The sequence below is a fragment of the Nelumbo lutea genome, chromosome 5, assembly GCF_056320005.1.
Source record: "Nelumbo lutea isolate HS-2025 chromosome 5, American lotus-T2T, whole genome shotgun sequence".
NCBI classification, from domain to species: Eukaryota; Viridiplantae; Streptophyta; class Magnoliopsida; order Proteales; family Nelumbonaceae; genus Nelumbo; species Nelumbo lutea.
This window is the reverse complement of record NC_142688.1, coordinates 50,336,843-50,362,539: the sequence shown is the minus strand read 5'-3', so window position 1 is coordinate 50,362,539 and position 25,697 is coordinate 50,336,843. Positions and strand designations below refer to the sequence as shown.

General features: G+C 39.0%; 2 protein-coding genes across 5 annotated transcripts; one reads left to right on the top strand and one right to left on the bottom strand.

Annotated features, from left to right (window-relative positions):
* The first annotated feature begins 1,253 nt into the window (after positions 1 to 1,253).
* On the top strand, positions 1,254 to 3,448 carry LOC148852316 (uncharacterized). The gene is made up of 2 exons (XM_088943741.1): positions 1,254 to 2,213; positions 2,325 to 3,448. Exons 1-2 carry the CDS (start codon positions 1,593 to 1,595, stop codon positions 2,928 to 2,930), a joined length of 1,227 nt encoding a protein of 408 aa, XP_088799867.1. The 5' UTR covers positions 1,254 to 1,592; the 3' UTR covers positions 2,931 to 3,448.
* A 1,019-nt stretch (positions 3,449 to 4,467) lies between these two features.
* Positions 4,468 to 24,499, bottom strand: LOC148852315 (serine hydroxymethyltransferase 7-like). Of its 4 annotated transcripts, none has more exons than XR_016099042.1 (5): positions 23,100 to 24,467; positions 14,647 to 15,052; positions 5,701 to 5,802; positions 5,028 to 5,584; positions 4,468 to 4,937 (listed from the first exon to the last, which is right to left on the bottom strand). XR_016099042.1 is itself a non-coding variant. In XM_088943740.1 (4 exons), the coding sequence occupies exons 1-4, from the start codon at positions 24,144 to 24,146 to the stop codon at positions 5,361 to 5,363; spliced, it is 1,779 nt and encodes a 592-aa protein (XP_088799866.1). In that variant the 5' UTR covers positions 24,147 to 24,499; the 3' UTR covers positions 5,097 to 5,360. The 4 variants fall into 4 exon arrangements, 1 of the variants encoding a protein (XP_088799866.1); XR_016099043.1 differs by having other exon boundaries at positions 5,299 to 5,584; XR_016099044.1 differs by having other exon boundaries at positions 4,468 to 4,896; positions 5,299 to 5,584.
* Between the last annotated feature and the right edge of the window lie 1,198 nt (positions 24,500 to 25,697).

The following is a 25,697-nucleotide window of genomic DNA, read 5'->3' as shown; positions in this document are numbered from 1 at the left end:
ACAGTAGGAGAAATTAGGTGACAGACATGTTAAAAGCCCTAAAGGGGAACCCAAGAACTTGAATCATGTAGAGCATGATAAAAAACCATCTATAGGAAGGGTGATCAGGATATGCTGCTAACAGCAATGTTCGTGTGCCATCTGTCCTCTACACCTGGGACACTTTGCATTGTGTATGTTGGGCTTTGAATGTTGAGGACAGGTGGCACACAAGCATTGCTGTTGGCAGCAATCTTTGTTTGCAGTAGATCCTGTCCCCCATTTGAATTTGTTATGTAAAAATGTGTGTAGCTGATGGTTAGGATATTTCTTTAGAGATTTTCTCAAATTGGAGAATGCAATGGATTATGTTTACAGCTTCTAGTTAGGGTTTATAATAATATAGAAAAATGAACTAAATAAATACTAATTGGGTCTTCACTCTTCACTTTCCAATGAAATCTCAAAAGACCAACATACTTTCAACAATCCCAGTCTCCAAAAACCCACGAGCACTCTATCAAACAAGAATAAAATAGACTAGGAAAGAATTATCAGTCCCACAATCCATGTCCCCAACCTAGAAATCCCGGCACTAATTAACAAATGTTCCCAAGAGCAGAGCATTGAGCACAAAGTTACCCAGCAGCAGCTAAACAGAGGTATGACTATTGGGTCATTGATCAGGACATTCTGGTTAGCTAGTTGATGAATAGATTAAAACACCCAGAAAATTAGGGCAGGCAGAGTGTCCATGCTTTAATCGCCTCATAACTCCCTTTCCTTCTTTAACTAAAACCCATTTGGTAAATGAGGTTGTCATTTAATGGGGGTGAAAAAACTGAAGATTATTGAATTCTTAATTTCTAATGCATTCAAATCTTGAACAAACCGTTAGGGTCCCTGTCTGTACCATGACAAAGATAATTCAAAGAGGTGGCCCACCTGTTGAATGGTCTGGATCAATAAATCAGAGGGATTGTTAAGGTGTTATGGGTGTAGGGAACATCATATGTTTCTTCACTAACAAAGGTATTATATATCTAAAAAATAGAATGTTTGGTCACCTAAAAAGACGAAGTATGCATAGTACACAGAAATAATTCTCAATAAATGAAACCCCATCATTCATTCCCCTCTAAAGAAGCAAGATGAAATAAAATATCTAGGAAAAATAAATTACAAATTTCAATAGAGAAAAAATAAAGTCAGTTGCTCGAGAAAGAAAAGAAAAAAAAAATAGAAGCCAAAGAGATCTTAAATCTGAAGGAAAAGGAGTTCAAATCAAGATGGTGGAACAAGAAGAAGAATCTCAGTCAAAGCAGTCAAAGTTTTACTAATCAAACAAACACCAAAAGAAGGGAAAGCATAAAAAATCAAGAATAATAAAAGAATACAAACACTTCCTACTACTTAAACACCCATGTATTCACAACTTCATACAGACCTCTTTGAAGGGCGGTGTAAGGAGAAAGAAACTGAGAGAAAGAGAAAGAGAAAGGAAAGAAATAAAGAGAAAGAAGCCATGAAAGCTTCCTGTTTATTGGCTTGAATTTTTTCTCTCTCTCTCTCTTGTTTTTTATTTTTTTCAACTCTTTCCTTTCTCTCCCTTTATGCCCATTAAACTATGGAAATGGCAGATTCCCAATCATCCTTTCCCCTCAATAGGAAACACCCATCATTGCCCCCAACCATCCTTTTCACCATGGAAACTTGAGCTTTTAAGCCATTCCCTTCTTCGATTCCTGCTTTCTTCTCCTCGTTCTTCTTCTTCTTCTTCCACTCCTCCTTGGAAGCTTGTGAGTTCCTTTCAATTTAAATATCATCCCTTTATCACCTTTTCTCCTGCACCATCTTTCTTTAACCTTCTTATTGCAATGGATCCTTCATCCACCCCCTCTGTCAATGGCTTCTACACATTTCTCACTCGTGGGATCGACGATCTCGAGCGGTCCTTCCTAGCCAACAACTTCATGTCCATTCAATTCCTTCAAAGGGCTCTCTCACTGCTTCGATCCTTCCATTCCCAGTTAACCATTTTGGTCCAAAAGCTCCATCTACCAGTTGGGGAGAAGTGGCTGGATGAATACATGGACGAGACATCAAGACTCTGGGAAGCCTGTCACGTCCTCAAGTCTGGCATTTCCGGCATGGAGAATTACTATCTAGCCGGGGCAGAGATCGCCACCTCCCTCGACGGCCATCGCAACCCGAGCCCACAGCTCTCTCGACAGGTTTGAATTTGCAAAGAATCATATAACAGAGTTAGTCTCGGTTGTTCTTCATTTTTACTTTTTTTAGAGGTCATGAACTAATTCCTTTTCTCATCGTAATTATTGTTACAGATCATTCGGGCAATCTCCGGTTGCCGCAGAGAAGTCGTGGGATTAGAAGAGGAGAACAGGGCCTTGATGGAGACCAGAATCCAGCCTCTGTCACTTAGGTTCGACGAGAAGGTCTCCATAGAATCCAAGCTCAATGGATTCAATGGTTTTAGAGGTGTTCTGTATGCAATGAGGAACGTCAGCTCACTTTTGCTGATGATCTTGCTCTGCGGATTGGTTTACTGCTGGCCCGAATCAAGCTTTCGCCGAGGAGGATATGAAGGGTGCCTGTTCTTCGGGTCTGCTTTCATGGTTTCCACTGCAAGATTGCAGCAGAGAGTAGCAGCAGAGATGAACAGGATGGATGGCCGTCCAGGAATTCTGCTCTACGAGTTCCGAAGGGCCAAGATGGCAATGGAAGAGCTGAAAGCAGAATTGGAGAGGACTGGTCAGGGACTGGTGGAGAGTGAATCAGAGGTTGGGATTAGAGAGAGAGTGGAGAATTTAAAGGGGTGTTTTGGGTTGTTGAAATCTGGAATAGAGAGTATAATTGGGCAACTTGATGATTTCTTTGATGAGATTGTTGAAGGAAGAAAGAAGCTTTCAGACATTTGTAGTCACAGGTAGGGATGGAAGATTAAATAGAAGGGGAAGAATCAGTTGTTAGGGTGGTTGATCTATTACCTTTTCTTTCTTCATTTTTTCTGTTTTTTTTTTTCCTTTTTTTTTTCTCTTTGTTTTGCAGCAGGATTTTGAAGAAAGCTTTTCATGAAGAACTCAGAAAAAGGGAAAATTTTGAAAAGAAAAATAATATGAAAATGCCATATGGCTTCCAGGGAAGGAAACATCACTGTCGAAGAAGAACAAGGAAGAATATATTTGATAAAAGCTTCAATGGAAAGCCAAGTATCTCTCCTGTCCAAACAACAGTTTCTTCTCCCCGTAAAAAGAAATATTATTATATTTATTAATCGAAAAACCAAAAAAAAAAAAAAAAGCCAAGGTTGCAACTTGTTATTGTCATTTTCGCAAACAAGAGTAAGCATTACAGACAAATCCCATGTTACATGTATGAAAATATGATATTATTAAGAGTTTTCAAAGGAAACAAAGAATTTAGCCAAGAATTTTCTCGTTTTCTGTAATTGGTTTTGTTTTGTTTTGTATTTTTATTTTTTATTTTATACATATCTAACCTGTCTACTTTGAGGGTATTCAATTATTCATACTCGTCTTCAACAGTAATGGGTTCCTTCGGGGCTTTGTCTTTTGCTTTTTTTTTTATTTATTTATTTCAGGGATGGTTTATTTTATTGGGGTCTGGGAGATGCTTTTATAGTGTTATTTAGTTCTAGTAAATGACTAATCATTCCATTTGTGAATGAATGATGGAGGGGGTACCGGGTACTGGAGATTCCTGGGTTGCTTTAAATCCAAAAGCACTTTTTTTGTTGTGGAAGCTTTTGTCTGATTCGGTTCCTTTGAAAGCAATGGAGTTGATGATGAAAGCTTCTCAACACCCTGACATGTCCCCTCTGTTTAGTCGCCTCCTCCCCCCACCCAACCCACCTTCCCTCTCTCTCTCTCTCTCTCTCTAAACATGATTTGATTCGGTTCTCTTCTCTTTTTCTTTTTTATTGTTCATATTTTCCTTTTTAGGGTTCTGTAATCTGTAGTAGGTTCCCTCATGGATAAACCCCAGTTTGATTCACTTTTTCTCACCCTCCAATTTCATGCATCTCTTTCTCATCCCATGACAGCAAATTGATTCGTTTCTTTTCACCGGGAAAAGTTCCTCTCAAAAGAGGATTATTTTCAACAAAATGAAGAGGGGGAAAAGGAAAAAGGAGTTATACAGAGCAATCACTGATGAGAACTTCAATGTGAACCCAGATGTCTCACAAATAAAGGGAAAGGTTTGAAGTGGTGGGACATCAGAGTAAACCAATAATCATGGGTCTTGCCTACATCACAAGGGCCCATGGCATAAAACTATTCCTTGTCTTCTACTAAGATAGTTACCAGGTCTGCATCCACCTTAAGGGACTAGAATCCAAACAATTAACAACTAATTTGAGCCACGCAATCATGGATTACTTGCCATCAACATCGAAAGCTAGCTATTAATCTTGAACGCCACTCAGATAAACTCTCCAACCAAAGATGCTTACAAAAAAAGAAAACTCATTTCTAACAAAAATGCTTACAAACCACAATAGATAGTTGCCAACCAAATCATGGCTTTGGATAATCTATAAACCAACCACTATTCGAAAAAATAAACACTTCTTGCATTAATAGTTTCCACAATAGGACCACTCAGAAGGGGAAGAAAAGAAAAAGGCTAATATAGCCAATGGCTTCAAATTTACAATTCACTTCTTTTACTTCTCCAGTTGGGATCATCAGATGGTGAAGGCCCACGAAACATGTACCCGAAAAGAAGCATATGGAACATTTTAGAACCTGCACGGCATTCAGTCCAGAACATGTTACATGCACTAACAGTTCTCATGATCTAAAAGGCATGAAGACACCATTATGGCAGTAGTACGCATCAGGGGGGCTCAAAGTCTTGTCATCAAACATAAACCTGAAAAAGACTGCCCAAGAAACATCAAGCGTGGGTTACCTCTGTAACAAAACAAAAGAAATTCATCAGTATCCATTTTTACTGGATTATGCCACTTAAAAGAGGCCACCAAATAGTGGCTGCAGTATTACCGTATTAGATAAACAGTGCAACGATATAAAAGACCATTCCGAATGCCACAGTTCGTCGGAGACCAAAAATTACACAATGAAAAAAAAAAAGCGATTCATGTATAATTTTACAAAATCATGAAAAGATCCGCCCGAATTTCACCTTTCATTTACATGTAAAACCAGTGATGAAAAAAATGGATGGTCTAAATATCAGGATGACGTGGAATCACAATAGTGGGTGATCTGCAATTTATATATAATGTAGGAAAGGTATTGGATGCACCATCACCATGTGAAACCTTTGTCAGACAAGAAAGTAGGATGAATTCATAGGTTGTCTCTCAATCATGCTCAAACGTCAAATCCAGGCATTGCAAACTGGGCTGCAAAAGATTCAACACGGGCACTAAGTTCAAGAATGTCCTTGTTGTTCTGGAGACCCTTGAAAAGATCCTTCTGCATTTTCCCATGCTCCCTCTGCACAGCAATGGCAATCTGAGCTGCCCTAAGGAGGAAGTCGGCTATCGTCTCAAAATCAGACTCCACACAACCTCTTGATGTCATAGCAGGAGTACCTGATAATAGAGAAAGGAACTATGAGAAGACCATGACACAATTTTACTCCACCACAATACTAATGTGCAAGTTTTAATGAATTAGCAACATGTAATATCATAACATCTTCACATACCAATCCTCACCCCTCCGGGAGAAATAGTGCCGTTGTCACCAAATATAGCACTGGTATTGAGAGTAATGTGGCACATCTCACACACTTTCTCATAGTACTTTCCTATCAAGAAAAAAGTAGAAAAGGAAGTTCAGTTAAGCCTTGAGTGCAAACTAGGCATCAGGTTACAGAAGTCTTAAATATTTAATTGCATCAACATAATAAGACATAAAAAATGGATATTTAATGGCCAAAGTACCCATACATGAATAAACACTACTCTTTTATGCATAAAAGTTCCTTTTCCTTTTACAGACTTAGCCATCTTGAGGAACTTAAATCCCCAGGCTTAGAGAAAGAGATTCAAAATTTGACACATACGGGACAAAGTCTGATAATATGGACTGTGGCATTGAACCCCCCCCCTCCCGAAATGTGTGTAAGTAAGATGGAAGGATGCAAATACTGATGCAAAGAATTGTACAGGTACTGAGGATGCAGAAACAAATGATGTAAATATGCAAAGATAGAGAAATTGACCAAAATACTTGTGTAGCTCACAGATAATAAAGACACAATTCATTCATAAAATCCAAGATTGTATTTTTCTCCTAAGCAAAACATAGTTCTTTTTTTTTTCTTTCTTTGAAAAAAGGGTGCTACACAACACAATTATAAAAATGATGAAATTTGATTTTGAATTTGGACAAATGGATACTACATGCAGCCCTAAGTACATTATTTATGCATCTTATCAGAAGGATTTAAGGTATTATGATTCCCGTGTTTGTTATTTCCATAAGCATGCTTACTTCTAGGGATGGCAATTTCTACCCTACCCAGTGGGTACCCGCCCCAATGGGGTGGGTTTTTTGCTCGAAGAACAGGTTTTGGGGCAGGGATGGGTTTTGGGATTCTACAACCCGTACAGGTACGGGTAGGGTATGGTATTAGGCTAAACCCGACCCTCCTCAACCCGTATATTGTTGGAAAGCATATAAACATTATATATTAGGTGTTGAATTTAATAATATTTTGAATTTTATGTGAAGGATAATTGATAATTTTTGTTTTTTACATGCTTTAATCAAATAATTGAAAATTTTGTTTTTTGTTTGTGTTATTTTACTTATTTATTGCTTATATATAACAAGAAATAATAGGAAATTAGAAGTGGATTCTAAGCCCAACCCGCCCTACCCATGAATGCTGAGAGGGTAGGGTATGGGAAAGTTTTGCATTTTCATGTGTAGAGGGGGTTTGGATTCTCAAAATCCAACCCGCTACAAGTTTTGGGGTGGGTACAGATTGGGAGGTCTAGGGAGGCAGGTAGGGTCTAGAATTTACGAAACCTTCCCCAAACCTGCCTCGTTGCCATCCCTACTTACTTTTGCTAGCCTATTCCACTTGCATCCAAAAATCAAAAAGAGCCAATCCCACAAACCTGTTATAACAGTACATGAAATTAGTAAATGGTAACAATCCTCACCCTGAGACCTACAAAGAGTACACCAATTAGTTGAGATGCAGAGATAAGGTCTTCACGTTTGTAGATTATCCAAGGTGTTTACTTTCCCATAATGCACTTCCCAACAGAATGCCAAGACCTTGGGGGGAATAGGCCTACACCAGATCTCCTTAATGGGGAAAGGCTGTAAAGACATAGGACAACAAAAGGCCTTAAAGAAAGAAGCACAAGAAAAAATACCCGAGGGCAAAAGTGTCCAAATCCTTTTATCTGGCTCCATTGGATCCATTAGCTTTTTCAAGAAGACTCAAAAGACAGGTTTGACTAACAATCTCTTCAGCCCTTAAGTCTCTCAAAACCAAAGTCCCAAACTGGTGCCCACGAAGCTTCCAAAGAGAACAGAATTTTGAAACAGGCTCTTTTTTAAAGCGAGAGATAGTGAATAAGGATGGAAGAGGTGAAGAGGTCCTCCAAAGGAGCCTCTCCAACCCAAATATTTTCCCAAAAGAGGACTGAATTACCACTACACACATCATACCTGAGAAATTTGTAAAGTTGAGGGAGAACACTGATTTTCCTTCCAAGGTGTTGCCAATGTTGCCCACTAAGAAACCTCAGCATCCCATTGGTTCTCCAAGTTACCATGTATACTTCCTATCACCTCATGTCATAATCTCTCTCTATTGGCCATCTCCACAACCATTTCCCCGATAATGCCATATTCTTTTGCATTAAAGTCCTTATTCCCAAACCTCCCCCCTCTTAACTTCTACGTGCCACCTCCCACTTCACCCAATGATCCTTCCTACTTTCCCCTAATTCCCATAGGAAGTCCCTTGTTAACTTCTCCAACTTCTTGGCTTCCCTAAAGGGGATCCTAAAGACAAACAAAAAATAGGTTGGTAGGTTAGCCAGGTTGGCTCTAATCAAGGTGATCCTACCCCCAAAAAAAATATAATTCTTCTTCCACAAAGCCAATCTCTTTTCAAGCTTCTCTAAACCGAGCACTAGAAACCACTCTCCCTAGGGTTTGCCCCTAATAGGAGTCCTAGATAGGTCATAGGCCAAGTAGCTACAGAACACTCTAAACACCTTAAAATCACCTCCACCTCTCTGGTATCCAAATATCTCTCTGCCACACTCTTTGCAAGGTTGAATCTCAAATCGGTAATTCTTAAAACCTTTTCACCAAAGTCTTTAGATTCCTCACTGTCTCAAGGTCTCCCCCTTCACAAAAAACTAGGTCATTTGCAAATTAAAGATGGGTAACTGACACTACAACCCTACCTATTTTCCACCCATATACTATATTCTCCCTATCAGCCTTTGAAATCATTATACTAGGCACATCAGCTAATAAGGTGAAGAGGAAGGGCGAGAGAGGATCCCCTCCTTATACCCCTACAAGCTGGGAAGAAATCCTTTACCACTCCATTAACCACTTACACCACTTTCTCAAAAACTTGTAAGAGGAATTGCCAATCCACCAAATCATAGGCTTTTTCCAGATCTAGCTTACAAATAAAGCCCTTCTTCTTTGATCTTCTCATTTCTCTCTAGCACCCATTAGCTACTAAGATTTGGTCTGTAATTTGTTTCCCTTGTACAAACCCCCCTTGGTATTTTCTAATTAAGGAAGAACTTCTTTAATCCTCAAGGACAAGACCTTGGCTAAAATTTTGTAAATACTAGTCACTAGGCTTATTGGTCTAAAATCCTTAGGGTGAATAGCATCAACTTTCTTAGGAATTGAAGCCAAAAATGTAGCATCAACTCCTAGGCTTACTATGTGATTATCTGCAAACTCAACACCTCACATAGATCCTCTTTCAAAATCTCCAAACAATCTTGATAGAAGGCCATTGTAGAACCATCTGAACCCGGTGCCTTAAACCCTTCCATCAAAAACGCTGCCCTTTTAAAAAGGTTAATGCTATAGAGTATTCATGCAATGTATCTAAGTATTGGTTATAATACTAGTACGCTAAGCATGTAGAGGACCTAGGGGTATCTAGGATTCATAGATATAAACTACTTTAATGGTGCATACATTTCCATAGACATTTTTACAAGTCCATGTTTTCTCATCTTGCCAAGTCAGACTCTTGGACAGGCAAAAGAGTTAAGGCTTGCCCAACTGTTATTGATTGAAGAAATCCAATGCACGCCAAAAAAGATCTTAATACCCAAGTGAAGGGATGGTTAGAGAAGTCTTCGTGGAATCAAGTGATAGTGTCTTGGAAAGGGTGAAATGGTTAGAGAAGTGTCTAGTTGGCTGTTTTGCCAAATCTGATCCTGACAAAGTGGGAGTACTAAGATGGGTCAGATCAAAGTGGAATGTAAAAGAAAAAGTCCAGGTAAGAAAGTTAAATGCAGGGTTCTTTCTCTTTGTCTTGAGTAGCAAGGAGGCAGAGGATGTCTTGGATCGTGAGTCTGCAAAGGTCAGGTTGCTGGATCTCAGTCTTAGACTGAGAAAATTGTATCTGTTGGTGGGGGCAATCATAGAAGTGGGACCAAAGAAACTTGTGTGGATCAATGTCTTCGGGATTGCTCTCCATGCCTAGAATATACAAACATTTTGTGCTCTGGGAAATGCATGTGGCTCCTTTGGAAAAATTGATGCTCACACATATTACATGAAGAATCTGGTATCAACAAGAATACTGATCTTGCGGATGATAGAGATGGAGATCAAGAGAGGTGGGGGTAAAAGAGGATTTTTGAGGGAAGGAATTGAAGAGCCTTTGAGTAACAAAGGACACATGGCGGAGAATTTAAGGGGGAGATTTTCAAAGTGTCCAAAGGGGCTTCTTTGGGTGGGCATCAGTTAATTGGTAGGGCCCGCTTAAGAAGGAAAACGTATAGGCCTTTTGGGCCTTTAATGTTATAAAGACAAGGGCGTAGGGGTGAAGTATTTAAGCAAACAAGTTGGATAATCTCATGGGGATCAGGAGAGGTGGGGATAAAAGAGGAATTTTGAGGTAAGTAATTGAAGAGCCTTTGAGTAATAAGGGACACATGGCGGGAGAATTTAAGGGGGAGGTTTTCGAATAGTCTGTAGGGGCTTCTTGAGATTGGGTGGGAATTAGTTAATTGGCACAACTCGCTTGAGGAGGAAAATGCTTAGGCCTTTGGGCCTTTGATGTTATAAAGACAAGGGCTTAGGGGTGAAAGTATTCAAGCAATTAGACGTGAGATTAGATTTTGAGAGAGAAGAGAAGAGGGCAGCGATGGGCGGCTTCTAGATCAGTGAGTTCCTCTGAGCAATTGGTATGTGTGAGCATTGGTTTGTTAGATGTTACAACTACTGGCGCTTCTGTAAGTGTTAACAGCTCTATGAATCATGAGGCCTCTCCAAGGCCTGAGGACATTCCCCTTGGCAAGCTGATTACACTCAGGTCTTCTGACTCTGTCAGTGGTGAGCTAGGTACGAGTTCTTTTATTCCTTCAGAGTTGTGCCAAGAGAATAGGGTCTTAGGTGCAGTTTTGAATGGGAAAGTTTCAGCAGATCTGGAGTTGGGAAATTGAAAGGAGAGTGGAGCTAGGGGATGGCAGTGGAAGAGGTGGTGAACAAGGAAGGGGAAGGCAACAAGGTAGAAGGAAAGGGTATGAAGGCGAGCCCTGTTGAAAATTTGCTTCATGCTTCTAAGATAGGGCGCAACTCTGATTCTTTAGTTTCTAAAATGGTCATTGGAAGGCTGGGTGTTTATAGGGATGCAAAAGGGATCAGATTGGATTCGAATCAGGGTATATTCAAATCCAGTCCAAAGATCTGATTGGATCTGATAGGACTCAATTTGAATTCGAATCCTATTGGTAAGTAATCTTCAGATCTGATCCGATCTGACTTGTTTTCTTTAAAAATTAATAAATTATTAAAAGAATAATAAAACATACTGATTTAAATAAAGTAAAAACAAAAAATAGAAGTATTTTTTAATTATTTTCATCATATATATATATATATGTATTTTTTATAAAAAATAAATAATATAACAAATTTATAAAAGTATAATATAAATAATATTTATAAATAAGTAACATATATATATATATTATATATCGGATCGGATCTTCTCGGATCAGATAGGGGGTCATCCGATTTTTTATCGGATCCTATTATCCAATCCGAAGATCCAAACAAGGGTGATCCGAATTTGACCAAATAAGATCAGATCTCGGATCGGATCATGATCCGATCCGTTTGCACCCCTAGGTGTTTATCTCCTATTCCTTTGTGCTTCATATTTGGGAGTTTTTCTGCTCCTTCTTCAGCTGCAAGTGAGACCCCCCTCAAGAGGTGGTGCACATTTTCAACCCAAGCTTCTTGAGGCAACAAAAGAAGAGAGGAAGAATAATGTGGAGAACTACTAAGGAAACAATTGTTTTGGGTGGTGTGGGAAGATAAATAACAGAATCTTCAATGAAAAGTGTAGGAGGTAATAAACAGTATAAAAGTGAAGGTTGCTTTTTGGATAAAGACCTTGGATTGCTTCCAGATTTTCTGTCACTAACTTTATAAGGTCTTGGAAGGAGATAGCACAACTCTCTAAAGAAAAGGAAAAATTAAGAGTGGAGTGGAAACCTCCAGAAGGTGCCAAAGTCAAACTAAATTTTGATGGAAGTTCCTGGGCAACTCAGGAATGGCAAGAATAGGTGAAGCAATCAAAAATTCGAAGAGAATGATTTATTCAGGATTGGCATTACTACATGGGCTCCAATTGCCAAAGCAATTGGGCATTAGGCAGGTGGAGGAGGAAGGGGATTCAAAAGTAGTTATTACATGGGTTACTTGTAAGAGACATAATCCTTTGACTCTCAAACATATTTTTTAGGGGAGTTGGAAGGATACATTTAAATGCTGACTTCAAGTGGGTTAGGAGTGCAAATAGGCTAGTTGACACCTTAACAAAACAAGGGGTAGCAAGGCAACAATTCTACTAGGCTTCATTGTAATCTAGCTTGTGTAATTGGTGATGACATCCTATAATCAATTGTACTAATCCACTTATAGTCACTTTAATAAAATAACATTTTGCCAATAAAAAAAAAAAAGTGATGATTCGGCAATTCCAAAAAAAAAAAAAACCCAGAGCTTCAAGTTTAACGTTGTTCATGTTACAAAGGTTTTTTCGAGACATACTCCTTTGACTCTCAACCAACAAATACAAAATAATTTACAAAAGAGCAAAATCTAGAAATATTAGTCTTGTGAACCCCCATGTAGAGAAGCGATCTCTACAGGATGGAGGTGGGAAGGAGATTCGTCTGGCTAATCCTCAAGATAAACAGCTGAAGAAGGTTGATATGTTAGAGAAGATGGCTTGCAGGGATGAAAATGAATGTTTTTAGCTTTCTTCTGATGTTGTGCCCGAGGAGGAGATAAGGTAGGGAAGCTTGGATTCGAAGAGATTAGTTGATAGAGAGGTGGAAATTGGCAAGTCCCAGGGTCTATTCTTTTGGGGAGGGAAGAGTTTTTGCTAGGAAAGCTTTTGAAGCCTTTGAAAGGAAGAGAAAGGAAGAAAATATGAGGAAAGTTTCTGAAGGGCTTGGAGGAGAAATATGGGATAACAAAGGAGGTTGGAAGGAATTTGGAGAGGTTGAAGATTAATTGAGCTTCGTGGAGCCTATTTGTTTCTGATGTATTAGTACAAGATTGGCTTCTTTTGGACTGCTTCTTCTGAAGTTTGTTTTAGTTTGGGAGGAAGTTCTTCTGGTGTGTTTGTGGGGTGTTATCCTAATACCTGTTATTTGGCTGTATTCAGTTTTTTTTTCTTTAAGAAAATTCTCCTTTTACTTATCAAAAGAAAAAAGCATCAGATTCTGACTCCTATGTCTGTATCCATCCAGCACTGCTTTCAATCCCTATTTCAAAAGTTATCAAACTGCACCTAAACATTGCAAATATAGAAAATTACTAGTTCAACATCAAATTCAAGGTTAATTCATCAAAATGCAGCAACAAACACCACTTAGCCTACATGCCAGCTGAGGGGTCTCACACTAGTCCCACCCAGGACTCCTTCTCATGGAAGAGGATATGGAAATCCACAAGCCATCAAAAGTCTCACTCTTCATGAAGAAGAGAAATATGTTATTTGAGCTAGAAGAAGAATTTTTGTCTTGCAACTGTTATTGCATTGTCAATATACAGTGCATGGCCATATTTTATCTGGCTATTCAACAGATTCTCAATGCTGCCAAAGTGCCAATGCACATGCCAATATTGATTTCATTAAGGCCAGCTAGAGGTTTCAGCACTGGAATCCTTCGCAACCTAGTGCCATTTGTACCATCCTGATTGGAAAGGAATTCCCACATATTTGGTAGACAGTGATAAGATCCATATATTTTTTTAAGGGGAAGATAATGGACCAAAAAACCTAAAGCTTCTCCAATGAACATTCTAGAAACCAGTGGAAGGAGTTCCTCTTTTGCTGTATAAAAGACATATACACAAATTTGTATAGGTCATTTGAAGTTTCGTGATTTATTCCCTTCTTTTTTGATATATATAAAATGCAAATCATATCATTTATCAAGAAAAAAAAAGAGAAAAAAGAAATCCATATCCCAGTTGGATAAAAGTTTCTTGGACCCCATTCTGGGCATTCCCTGTTTCTTTTAAGATCATCCAGTTAAGGAAATGTTTGTATACCCTTGCATCATTTCTCACATTTGTTTTCATTGATTTCATATATATATTACAATTACCTGGAAGGCTAACCAAGTTTATAAAGTTGACAAACATACTAAATGCCAAGCCTACGTTTCTGTTTAACATGATTGGTGTAGATGCACTAGGAACGCCTCTATTCCTAGATTTCAAAGTGCTCTGATGAAACTAGGATAAAATGGAATCCCAGTTAAAGTTAAAACTATAGATTTTAGACAATAAGATATATCCATTACTTTCATGTAAATTCACAGTATAATCACAGTACTAAGTACTTCCAACCAAGCAGTTAAGACATCTTTTTGTTTTTTTTTGTTTTTTTGTTTTTTTTTTTGATCAATCCAAGCAGTTAAGACATCAATTGCAAGAGAAGTCCCTGGAAAGATTTCTCACTGACTGAATAGAAAACTCAATCATCAAAAGCAACATAAACCCATTACTATGGACAAAAATGAAAGAAAATGTTCTAAACTTGTGATAAAGCATATTTCCAATTGAGTATAACCAACTAAAAATAAGATTATACTCAAGGTTCAAAGTATCAATACAATATGCCCCATATCAGGTGTTTGGACACCTGGCCTATTTTAAAGGTTAACACCCCTCCTAAGGGTGTCCTCATTCAATTCTCAACACTTAATTAATTTGTAATATGAGCACTATGTCCATTTCAAACGCCAGATACACTTGATTATACCTTTGATCATGTTCTCTTATTCATAAAGTAAGCTTCCTATTGACTCAGGATATATCACAATGAAGGCAAATATACCTATGTAAGGAAGTCTTTTTTTTATCATCTATGTTAGGAAGTCTTAAATACCTGTTAAACCAAGACTTCTTAGATCCCAAAGTAACAAATGGTTGTCTGTACCACCAGTGACGAATCTGCATTTTCTTCGGAGTAAAGCAGATGCTAATGCTTGAGCATTTCTCTTCACCTGTTGGATGTACATTTTGTACTCAGGAGTAGCCACTTGTTTTAGGGCTATTGCAAGAGCAGCAATGTGATTATTGTGAGGTCCCCCTTGCATTGATGGAAAAACAGCAAAGTTTATCTTATCTTCAAAATCATAATAGTCATTTTCATCTCCTTGGATCAAAAGCATCCCGCGCTTCCTTGGCTTTTTACCTTTTCTGTAAAAAATTATACCTCCTCTAGGTCCACGAAGACTTTTGTGAGTTGTGGAGGTAACAATATCACAGTAATCAAAAGGGCTAATACATTCCTGGAAAAAGACACCATTCAAATATAATATAAGGAACACCATAACCATTCTAGTAAAGGGAAAATAAAAAATAAAAAACAGAAATGATAAGGAGGATATAACACTTCTTAGCCAATAATAACAAACCAAGGAAAAGAGGGTAGAAACTGAACAGTATCCAAGATTTTCTTTTTATTGATGTTACCAAATGTATTATAACAATGTTTATTGTAAATATAAAATGTAAAGATCCCTAAGCTCAAAATAAAATGAATATATGAACTAACTCTAAAATTAACATCATTTAACTTCCAGAATAAATTTATGTCAAATCACATTCATCAAGCTTCTTGGATAATGATAGCCTACTCCATTTTCAAGATCAGGAAAAAGGTCACACAAAGAGTTACTATTCCACAATAACTGTCATGCAATAGTTAAACCAGTTAATGTTTTTCAAAAGAAAAACCGAAATACCAAAGGTGAACCAAATAAAAGCACTCCACTCTGGATAAGGAAAAAGAAAAAAGAAAGAAGAAACAGATTCCATATGATTAAAATGCAGCACAGGTTGCAAAACTTTGCACCAGATCTTAAACTGCTTATGAGTACAGACTTGAAGATGGTTATCCTTTATTCTGAAGTTTTTAGATTAAAACAATGACAAAAATATATAAAACACTTGTTCTTCAGTAAATAACAAAAGTGTATCAAGCAAGATGAAAGAAGATGCACAACCAAGGAGAAAAGTTGGGCATGCACAATGTATATCTGGCAGCGGACAAGCAAAGAAAGTTTTCTACTGCTACAAGAAAATTATAAAAGATAGCACACATTTCACTCACTCCACCTCGGTTAGCACAAATAAATATCTTCTGTGTGTCACCTTCAAAGGTGCCATTCTTAGGCTACAATTCAGGCAAACATTGCAAAATTGTCTCATGGAGGCAACGCTATGCATCTAGTTTTTCTACACCAAGGGAATTACTTAGTTAAGCTTCCAGTGTTTAGACATATTCCGGTTTTTCCATGAATATTTTTTATTTCTAACTTGGGAACTTTATTGATTTGTGAAAAAAGAATAGAGAATATGTACAAAAAAAAGGTTGTACAAGAGCACCCCACAGATACAATAGCGAGCTAAATTCCCTCCTCAAACCCTTTTCCTTTAATTAAGCTACACCATTACCATGTTCCATCCTTGTAGTCCCCAAAATAAATGCTCCCTGCTGGCTCCTTATCTTGCAAATGCATCAGCCATGACTTTGTTTTTTTAATAGGCATCAGCCATGCCATTATCTGTTCTACTTGCCCAGCTGAATAGCTCTCAGCTCCCTTGCCAAGCTGAATATACCATTGTAAATCAGTTTTTGCAGTTTTTTCTATAAATCTCTTCCATACAAATTCTTCAAAAATGACAAGACCCAACCATAGGAAAGAGAAACTAAAGCAAATACATGCAGACATTTAATGTAATAAAATAAAGGGTCCCATATGCCAAATGCAAGGAATTGTTGCCAAAGCAACAGGTGATGACCAGTCATTTGGACACCTAAATGATAATGCATCAACCAATTAATGTCTAGAGCGCCTAGGCACCGACTGGCTGATGAACCAACTACAGAGACAAATACACACATAAGAGAGAGAGAGAGAGAGTTAAATTTAAGATGATGATAATATTAACATTTCTAATGCCTTGTGTCTTTCTTTTTTTTTTTTATGAATGACAGATTTCATTAAGAAGAAAATAATATGTACAACTTTACATTCTATTTTACAAGGATCAAGCTTTCACCACCCATGCATATTACAGCTTAGCCCAAAACATTTGGTCCCTCATAACCTTTGTTTAGCAAAGAGTGTCAGCCAAAGAGTTGGCTGATCTTTGAACGAATTGCACTTTCATAGTCATCGTTCTTGTCAACCATTTAACCCTCTTAAATTCTTGTCTATACTGCCAGACAGCCCCTTCATTCGTCATTCTCTTGCTCTTCTAACCCCTTCCATTACTCCTATCACTTCTGCCCTCACAGAACCACCAATTCCAATTGGTCCTGAAAACATTGCCACTACGTTACTTCTCTCATCTCTAAACATCCCCCCATACCGAACTACCCCGGGTTCCCCACGCTACTACTGTCAAAGTTTAACTTAATGAAACCTTGTGGGGGTATCCATTCCATCGCCTGTAGGGGTTTCGTTACTGATGTGTCTGCAACCGCCTTCCATTTTCTGAGAATATCATCAACTGAATAGGAAGAATATATATCTAATGTTTTCACCCGCTAAGACACCTTTTTTTATGAATGATAATAAATTTATTAATTCAGAAGCAGATTTAGAGTGAGTTCATACAACATCCCAGGGAGAGGCGCGAGCTGCAGCCCCTCCTTGAATCTTACAAGTAAACTAGAAAAGAAAAGCAAGAATCACAACTGAGCCCAAAACAATTCTTCCCTATTTACCCCTTGCTTAGCTAACACATCTAACAAAGTATTTGTTAATCTCCCCACCCACTGTACAGTGACCAACATATTCCTTGTCAACCAACTAAATTTCTTCATTTCATTCTTGTAACGCCACATAGCCTCTTCAAGATTTTTCAACCAACCCACCACCACTTTGAAATCCCCCTCAATTGTTAGGTGGTGTACCTCCATCTGGTTTGCAAATTGCACCCCTTGTACAGCAGCTAAAAGTTCTGCCCTAATGGAGTCCCCAATTCCCAAGGGACCTGAGTAGAGCAACAAAATCTCTCCCTTCTCGTTTCTCAAAGCACACCCCATTCCGGATAATCCTGGATTACCCATGCTACTTCCATCAAAGTTCAACTTCAGTGAGCCTTTGGATGGAGGAGACCAGCTTGTAATTGATTTGTCCTTTAGAGATGAACACCTCGCTACTGCTGACCAATTTCTCCAAAGGTCATTAAAGGAGAATTGATGAAAGATTTCCAAGGTCTTCAGCCAAGATATTGCCCTATTTAACACACAGTCTTTCAATTCCTGACTGTTCCTTTCCTTCTCTTGAAAAATTCTAATATTCCTTTCTTCCCAAAGAGTCCAAATCAAGGCAGCACGAGCACATCTCCACATAATTCTCCCTATTGTTGTAGGCCAATAAAATGTAGAATGGTTGAAGAGCATGTGAACTTCTACCGGTAGACTCCAACTACTCCCAAACAACGATAGTAGCCAAGCCCAAAGATCTGCAAAAAAGGGACAAAATATTAATAGGTGGTAACAATCCTCACCGTGAGCTCTACAGAGGATACACCAATTAGGATAAATACAGAGGAAAGGTATTCTCTTTTGTAGGTTATCTAGAGTGTTTACTTTCCCATGGAATACTTCCCAACAAAACACCACAATTTTTTGGGGAATTGGCCTGCACCAAATTTCTTTTGACGGAAAGGGTTGGTGAGTAGAAAGTTGAGGGATGGACTTGAAGAAAGAAGCACCAGTGAAGGTTCCATTGGGTTTAGGAGTCCATACCCTCTTATCTGGCTTGGAGAGATCCAAACAAACCTGATTAAGACAACCAAGCAAAACAGAAAGAGATTCAACTTCATCATCCCTAAGTCCTCTACGAAACCCAAAATCCCAAGTAGGATCTAAGGATGTTCCCAAAGGTGAGACAAATTTTGAGACCACCTCTTTTTTGTACAAAGAAACAGAAAATAACAAAGAAAACAGATCCTTTAAAGGTGTGTCTCCTACCCAAATTTCCTCACAAAAATCAACAATGTTGCCAGAACAAACTTCATACCTGATAAAATTGAGAAATTGAGGAAGGGTGTTGTGAATGGCCTTCCAAGGTGCTGCTAGGTTAGCTTGTCTTGATACACCACCATCCCATCCATTCTCTGACCTCCCATGAATGCTTCCCACCACCTCATGCCACAATCTCTCTCTTTCCAATGGCGATCGCCACAACCGTTTCCCTAACAAAGCTTGATTTTTTTTCTATTTACCCTCCCAAGTCCCAAACCCCCCTCTTCTTTACTTTTGCACACAATTTCCCAATTAACCAAGTGATCCTTTTTTTCTTGTCCCGGCTCCCATAAGAAGTCTCTCATCAACTTCTCCAGTTTCCTAGCTTCTCTAACTGGTATCCTAAAAACAAACAAAAAATAGATAGGTAAGTTAGCCAAAGGTAGATCTTATTAGGGTAATTCTCCCTCCTAAAGAGATAATTCATCTTCCATGAGGCGAATCTCTTCTCAAACTTTTCTATAATCGGGGTCCAAAATCTACTCTTCTTAGGATTTGCCCCTAAAGAAAGCCCTAAATATGGCATAGGCCAAGCAGAGGTGGAATACTCAAGACACTCCGCAATAGCCTCGACCTCCCCTACCTCTAAATTTATACCCGCTATGCAGCTCTTTTCCAAATTTATTCTCAAATTAGAAATACTTTCAAATCCTTTGATTAGCTCATCTAGGTTTGGTACCTTTTCGCTAAAACCTCCTTCACAAAAGATCATTAGATCATCTGCAAACTAAAGGTGGGTGACGGAGACTTGGTGTCTCCCTATTCTCCAACCCCTAATGGCATCTTCACTGTCAATCTTAGTAATGATCCTACTAATCACATCAGCTACTAAGGAAAAAAGGAAGGGTGAGAGTGGATCCCCTTGCTTGACACCCCTGCAAGCTGGAAAAAAGTCCCTCACCATACCATTTACTAGAATAGAGTAGTGACAAGTACTGATACACCCAAAAATTCAACTACACCACCTGTCCCCAAATCCACGGTTTCGCATAACCTCTAATAAAAACTTCCAGTCCACCAAAGCATAGGCCTTTTCAAGATCCAATTTACAAATGAAACCTCTCTTACTAGATCTTTTCATTTCCTCCACACACTCATTCGCAATTAAGATATGATCTATTATTTGTCGCCCTTGAATGAAAGCCCCCTGGGTTTCACTAATGATAGAAAGGAGGACTGTTTTGAACCTCAACGAGAGCACTCTAGCTAGAATTTTATAGATGCTTGTCACCAGACTAATAGGCCTATAATCTTTTGGGTGATTGGCATCATTCTTCTTAGGTATCAAGGCCAAAAAGGTGGCATTAATTCCAAGGCTTATAATGTGATTGTCTGCAAATTCCTTAAAGACTTCAACTAAACCCTCTTTCAACACCTCCCAACAGTCTTGATAAAAACCCATTGTAAAACCATCTAGACCTGGAGCCTTGAATCTATCCATTAGAAAGACAACTTTCTTAATCTCTTCTTCCTCGAAATCCATTTCCAGCCACCTTGCCACTCCGTCATCAATTCTTGGCCATTCCACCCCTTCCACGACTGCTCTCTCACTCAAAGGTCTTCTATAAATCGATTTGAAGTGGTCCACAAATTTTCTGGCTACGACATCCCGGTTGGTAATCACCTCCTCTCCTATCTCTAGCTTGGTCACAAGATTCTTTCTTCGACTCCCATTTGCCAAATCATGGAAAAATCTAATGTTCCCATCGCCTTCCTTAATCCACTTGTGTCTAACTTGTCTCCAACTTATATCTTCCCTCAATAACACCTCTTCCAAATCCTTTACCAATTGTCTCCTTAACACTCTGTCCTCCTTGGTCAACCCATTTTGAAATTCATTTACATCAAAGTTTTCTATTCGAAAGATTAGGCACAATTTTTGCTCATCAATTCTACCAAAATGATCTCTATTCCACTCTTTTATTTTGTCTCTCAACCATTTTAATTTCTTATGAAACTTGATCCCCTTCCATCTTACCCCCCTCTCCTCCTCACCCCACCATTCCTTCACATTTTTCACAAAATCTGGATGAGTAAGCCACATATTTTCGAATCAATACCTATCTGAATAGGACAGTGATCGGAGGTGACCCTGGGTAACGCTCTAGCAACCAAGTTTTCCAAACTATTCTCCCAGGCAAGGTTAAATAAGAACCTGTCCAACTTCGAACACAAAGGGGTTTCCTAAAGGTTGGACCATGTGTAACTGGCTTGCAACAGAGGTATTTCCTTCAGTTCACATTCTTCAATAAAACCATTAAATTTCCTCATGCTTGTTGTAATTACCTGTTGGGGATTACTGGTTTGAGACACCCTTACCAATAGGCATTCAAAAATAGCGTCCAAGCTTCTTTCCTATTCTCTGAAAATTCTTGCATTCCTTTCTTCCCACACAGTCCAAACTATTGTTGCACATGTGCATCTCCACATAATTCTTACTCGCTTTGTTGGCTATTGATACAAGGAAGGAGAGAAGAGCCACAATTGCCAGGGTTATCCATCTGCACCCAAAAAGAGAGAGAAAACAATCTGAAATACAAGTCACAAATGAACAAGAGATTACCAAGTGATAACGTCTCTCACTGCAAGCTCTGTATAGAACACACCAGCTAGGGGATAAATAACAATTAGGCCTTCTTTTCTACAAGAGGCCCATGGTATAATTTTTTTCATGGAAGATTTTCCAACAAAAATCCCCTACCTTACGGCACACCTTTTACCCAGGAAAAGATGCACAGGGGAGAAATTGGAGGATAGGATCTTAACGAACGAAGAATAAGAAAAGGTCCTGGAAGAGCTATGAATCAAAATGTGACCATCCATAGACATTAGAAATGTCTATGTTAATAATAAATTGCAAATATGCAATAAATACATGATGTAAAGCATTTAACATGTAGTCCCTGATTTCTAACATAAAAGAAGATGGAAAGGCTATTAGTTGGGGGAGGAATGTTCTTTCTTTTTTCTCTTTCAGAGAGAGAGAGAGAAAGAAAGATGACCCCCTGTTCATTGTAACTCCTTTAACCTCTTCACTAGGGAGGGGGAGAGAGATGTGATGTCACTTGTCTCCACTTTTTCATGGCAATCCCTCCACACCAATACAATACAAACTGCAAGAAGCACTGCCCCCACCCCAAAAAAAAAAGAAAAAGGAAAAGGAAAACTTCTCTGCCATTCATCTTTTATTTTATTCCTCATTTCTATCCTGTAGGCACATACCTCATACAGTTACATACATCACTAACACCTAAAGAAACCCATCTTCATGTCATAGCAGAAAAGCATACATAACATTATTTTAAATAGCTAGTGGTCAACACGACAAATAATGCCTAACTGAATCTTAATTGGACCAAACAGTTGAGAATCCAAACACAATCTACATTAATTGATCTATCACTTGATATCCATATCCTACTCAATCAAATCGGATCTAAATTAGATCTGAATCATGAACTGAGCCATCATCAACATTGAATAAAGCTTTAAGAAGTAACTTTTTTCTTTACAAGATAGACTAGTCATCTATATATCAAGTCATTATATAGTTGTCCCAACCAACCAGGCAACCACATCATGGGCATGGACCAGTTAGTGAATCACATAATCTGTAAGGCCATCAAGTGACTTGGTTGACTACTGAATGCATTCACGCTTCTGATGCTTCCTTAGTAAAAGCTTACTAATTTGATCAAAAAAAGCTTACCGATGAAGTTATCTATATTTCCAGTGGTTATGAAACTGCTACACTGTGGATTTCAAATGTATCACCAGTAGTTTTCACTTAAAACAGGAAAGTATCAAGCAAAGGTATCCCAACCATAACCCAAGTCTCAAATTTAAATCAATTTCATTTCTAAACATCTACCAACCTCCCTAATTTTTTGAAGCTACACTGTGGATTTCAAATGTATCACCAGTAGTTTTCACTTAAAACAGGAAAGTATCAAGCAAAGGTATCCCAACCATAACCCAAGTCTCAAATTTAAATCAATTTCATCCCTAAACATCTACCAACCTCCCTAATTTTTTGAAAGAATGAAAACTGATGCACCTAAAGATAAGAATTTGCGAATCACAGACAGCATAAATAATCAATAATATGTAGTAGCAGTCACGGGTACACCAAAAAGGACATGGGTAGAAGTAGTAAGAAATGATTTAAGTACTAATAATTTAACAGTGAATATGGACTTAAATAGAACGGAATGGCCAAACAGGATTCATGTATCCAACTTCATATAGTTGGGATAAGGCATGATGATGATGATGATGATGATGAGTCACACCTTGGCAGCGATGAGACCACTGATATGAGCCATATCACACATCAGTATTGCTCCACATTTATCTGCAATCTGTCTGAACCTTGCATAATCCCACTCTCGGGGGTATGAGCTACCTCCACAAATAAGTATTCTAGGGCGGAAATCAATTGCTCTCTCCTCGAGCTTATCATAATCAATGTAACCTGTGAGTGGATTGACCTTATAAGGGAGACTCTCAAAGAAGATAGATGCACCAGAAACCTTCTTTCCACTAGACGTATAGTAGCCATGGCTCAAGTGTCCTCCTGATGGGGAATCCAACCCCATGATCCGATCCTTAGGGAGAAGAAGGCCTGTATAAACTGCAAAGTTAGCTGATGTACAAGAGTATGGCTGAACATTAACTCCCCACTTCTCAGGATCAAGACTGAAAGCTGACAAAGCACGACCACAACAAAGTGTCTCAATTTGATCGATGAACTGATTACCACCATAATATCTTGCACCCGGCATTCCTTCCGAATACTTGTTCGTCAAATGGCTTCCCAGAGCTTCCAACACTGCTCGACAGACAAAATTCTCGGAAGCAATCAGCTCAATTCCTTTGAACTGCCTCTGTTTCTCCTTCTCCATAATCTCATAAACATCAGGATCAGCAACGCATAGTGGTTGGTTCCCCCAAGCCCGTACCGCAGTCCTCCTCGTTTCAAGCCCCGGTTCGAAAGAAACCCTCTTCAAAGGATTAGAAGAAGACGAACAAGACGACGATTCTCCATCCCTTCGTCTCTTCAAACACATCGGATGACCCAAAAGACTGAATTCCTCCTCCTCTTCCTCCCCTTGTTCTTCCTCCTCTCTCTCCCCATTCACTGAGCTCACATCCCTTCGCCCCTCTGGCTGTTGCTCAAGCAACTGCAATGGAATCGACGGGCCCGAATGAGAGTGCCCACGGAAGCTCGGGTCGATTTGTAACGAGATAGAATCATCGACAATTGACGTTCGAGGAGCCGGTGAGGCATGCGAAGAAAATCCTAACGAAAGACTCGAATGCCCGTTCGATAGATCCATGACAGAATCGCGAATGAGAAAGAACAACAAAAGCCCCTACGGTCTTACAGTACAAAACAATCAATCCTTTTTCCCGAAAAATATCAGCTAAATTCACGAACAGCAGTAGCAACAACAAAAGCAGCGACAATAGCGTCTGAAGCAATTGCAATAACAGTAGCGGAATGTCGAATGGACTGATGTGGTCGATGAAGAGCCGGATGCATCCATGGGAGTTGTAGAAACCCTAACCCCAATCCTTACAATTGTTCGAAGGGAGGGGGGGAGACCGATAGAGATAGCAAATTGGAAGCCAAACAAACCGAACGATGGCGTCCACGCGGAGTTTTGAGATGCGGGCTGCACATGTATCTGATTCCAGTCAGTCCAGAGTTGGCTGTAGCTGTACGGTCAATTCTTGGTGACCGGCAATAGCCGGTTGCAGAAAGATTTAATACACGTGTACGTCACGCATTACGCATTGATCAGAAGAGTCATTCCCATCGGGACGGAATAGGGTGCATGTTCAGATCGTCTGGCATTGGCGGAAAATGGGGACCACCTAATCATAAACGTGAACTAAATCCGTTATATATTGGAATTTTATGATTTGAGAATCGATGAAATACAACGGACTGAACGGAGGCTTTGATAACAGTATAGAGAGATTCCAACCCTAGAGATGGAAACCTTGAATTGTGATCATCCCCACTAGAGAAAAGATTCTATATCAACGATTTCTAAATAGATCATCATCATTCCAATGTCTCGATTGAATTATATTTATTAGGATGCAATTTGATCGTAGGGCAAAGGACCGTATGATTAACAGCTGAAACAGATGAAATGGCTGAATGTTTTATAATTTAAGTAGGACTGTCAATGGGTCGGGTCTGACCGATGAACCCGACGGAACGGAACCAATTAGATCTGTTCTGATTATAGTATTTGTCTTGATGGGTCAATTCCGGTTCCTAATTTCTTGTCCCGATTATTATTAGGTCGGCCACCCAATGATAAGCTATATAATATATGTAATATTTATATTAATAGATATTGGTGGAGTTTCAATCAAAACCCCACCGAAATGAACATTGCGTTCTCCAATCTACCGAAAGGGGAAATAAAGGAGATTTAGGGACGCCGTTAGACCTCTTACTGGATCGGATCGGGTTGGGTTTGGGTCGGACTTTTACTCCTTATTAATAGAAAAATGTCAGGCCCAAACTCGAGCCTGAAGTCCGATCTAATAAAAGAAATTCGAATTTTTCCCTATTCAAATAAACATTATTTATTTTAATTCAGACGTTTTTTTCTCCTATTTAAATGAATAATGGGCCTACATTTTTCTTAGGGTTTTTATTAAAATGGACATCACATAGGGTTTTTACTTAGGTTTAACTATATGTCGGGCTGGGCCGGGCTCGGGTTGGGCTATTTTGGCAAAGCCCGAGCCCAGTTCGACTTTTATGCGGGCCAGGATTTTTGGCCCGAGGTTAAACCCGCGGGCCAAAAAGCCTGTTAAAGCCCATCCAGGGGCTGGGCCGGGCTATTATGGCAAAGCCTGAACCC

Coding starts and splice junctions, on each gene's coding strand:
- LOC148852316 (XM_088943741.1), top strand. CDS start 1,593: ATGCCCATTAAACTATGGAAATGGCAGATTCCCAATCATCCTTTCCCC. Junction 2,214..2,324: donor GCCCACAGCTCTCTCGACAG/GTTTGAATTTGC, acceptor TTATTGTTACAG/ATCATTCGGGCAATCTCCGG.
- LOC148852315 (XM_088943740.1), bottom strand. CDS start 24,146: ATGGATCTATCGAACGGGCATTCGAGTCTTTCGTTAGGATTTTCTTCG. Junction 15,053..23,099: donor GTGGTCTCATCGCTGCCAAG/GTGTGACTCATC, acceptor GTCTTTTTCCAG/GAATGTATTAGCCCTTTTGA. Junction 5,585..5,700: donor TCCCGGAGGGGTGAGGATTG/GTATGTGAAGAT, acceptor CTCTATTATCAG/GTACTCCTGCTATGACATCA.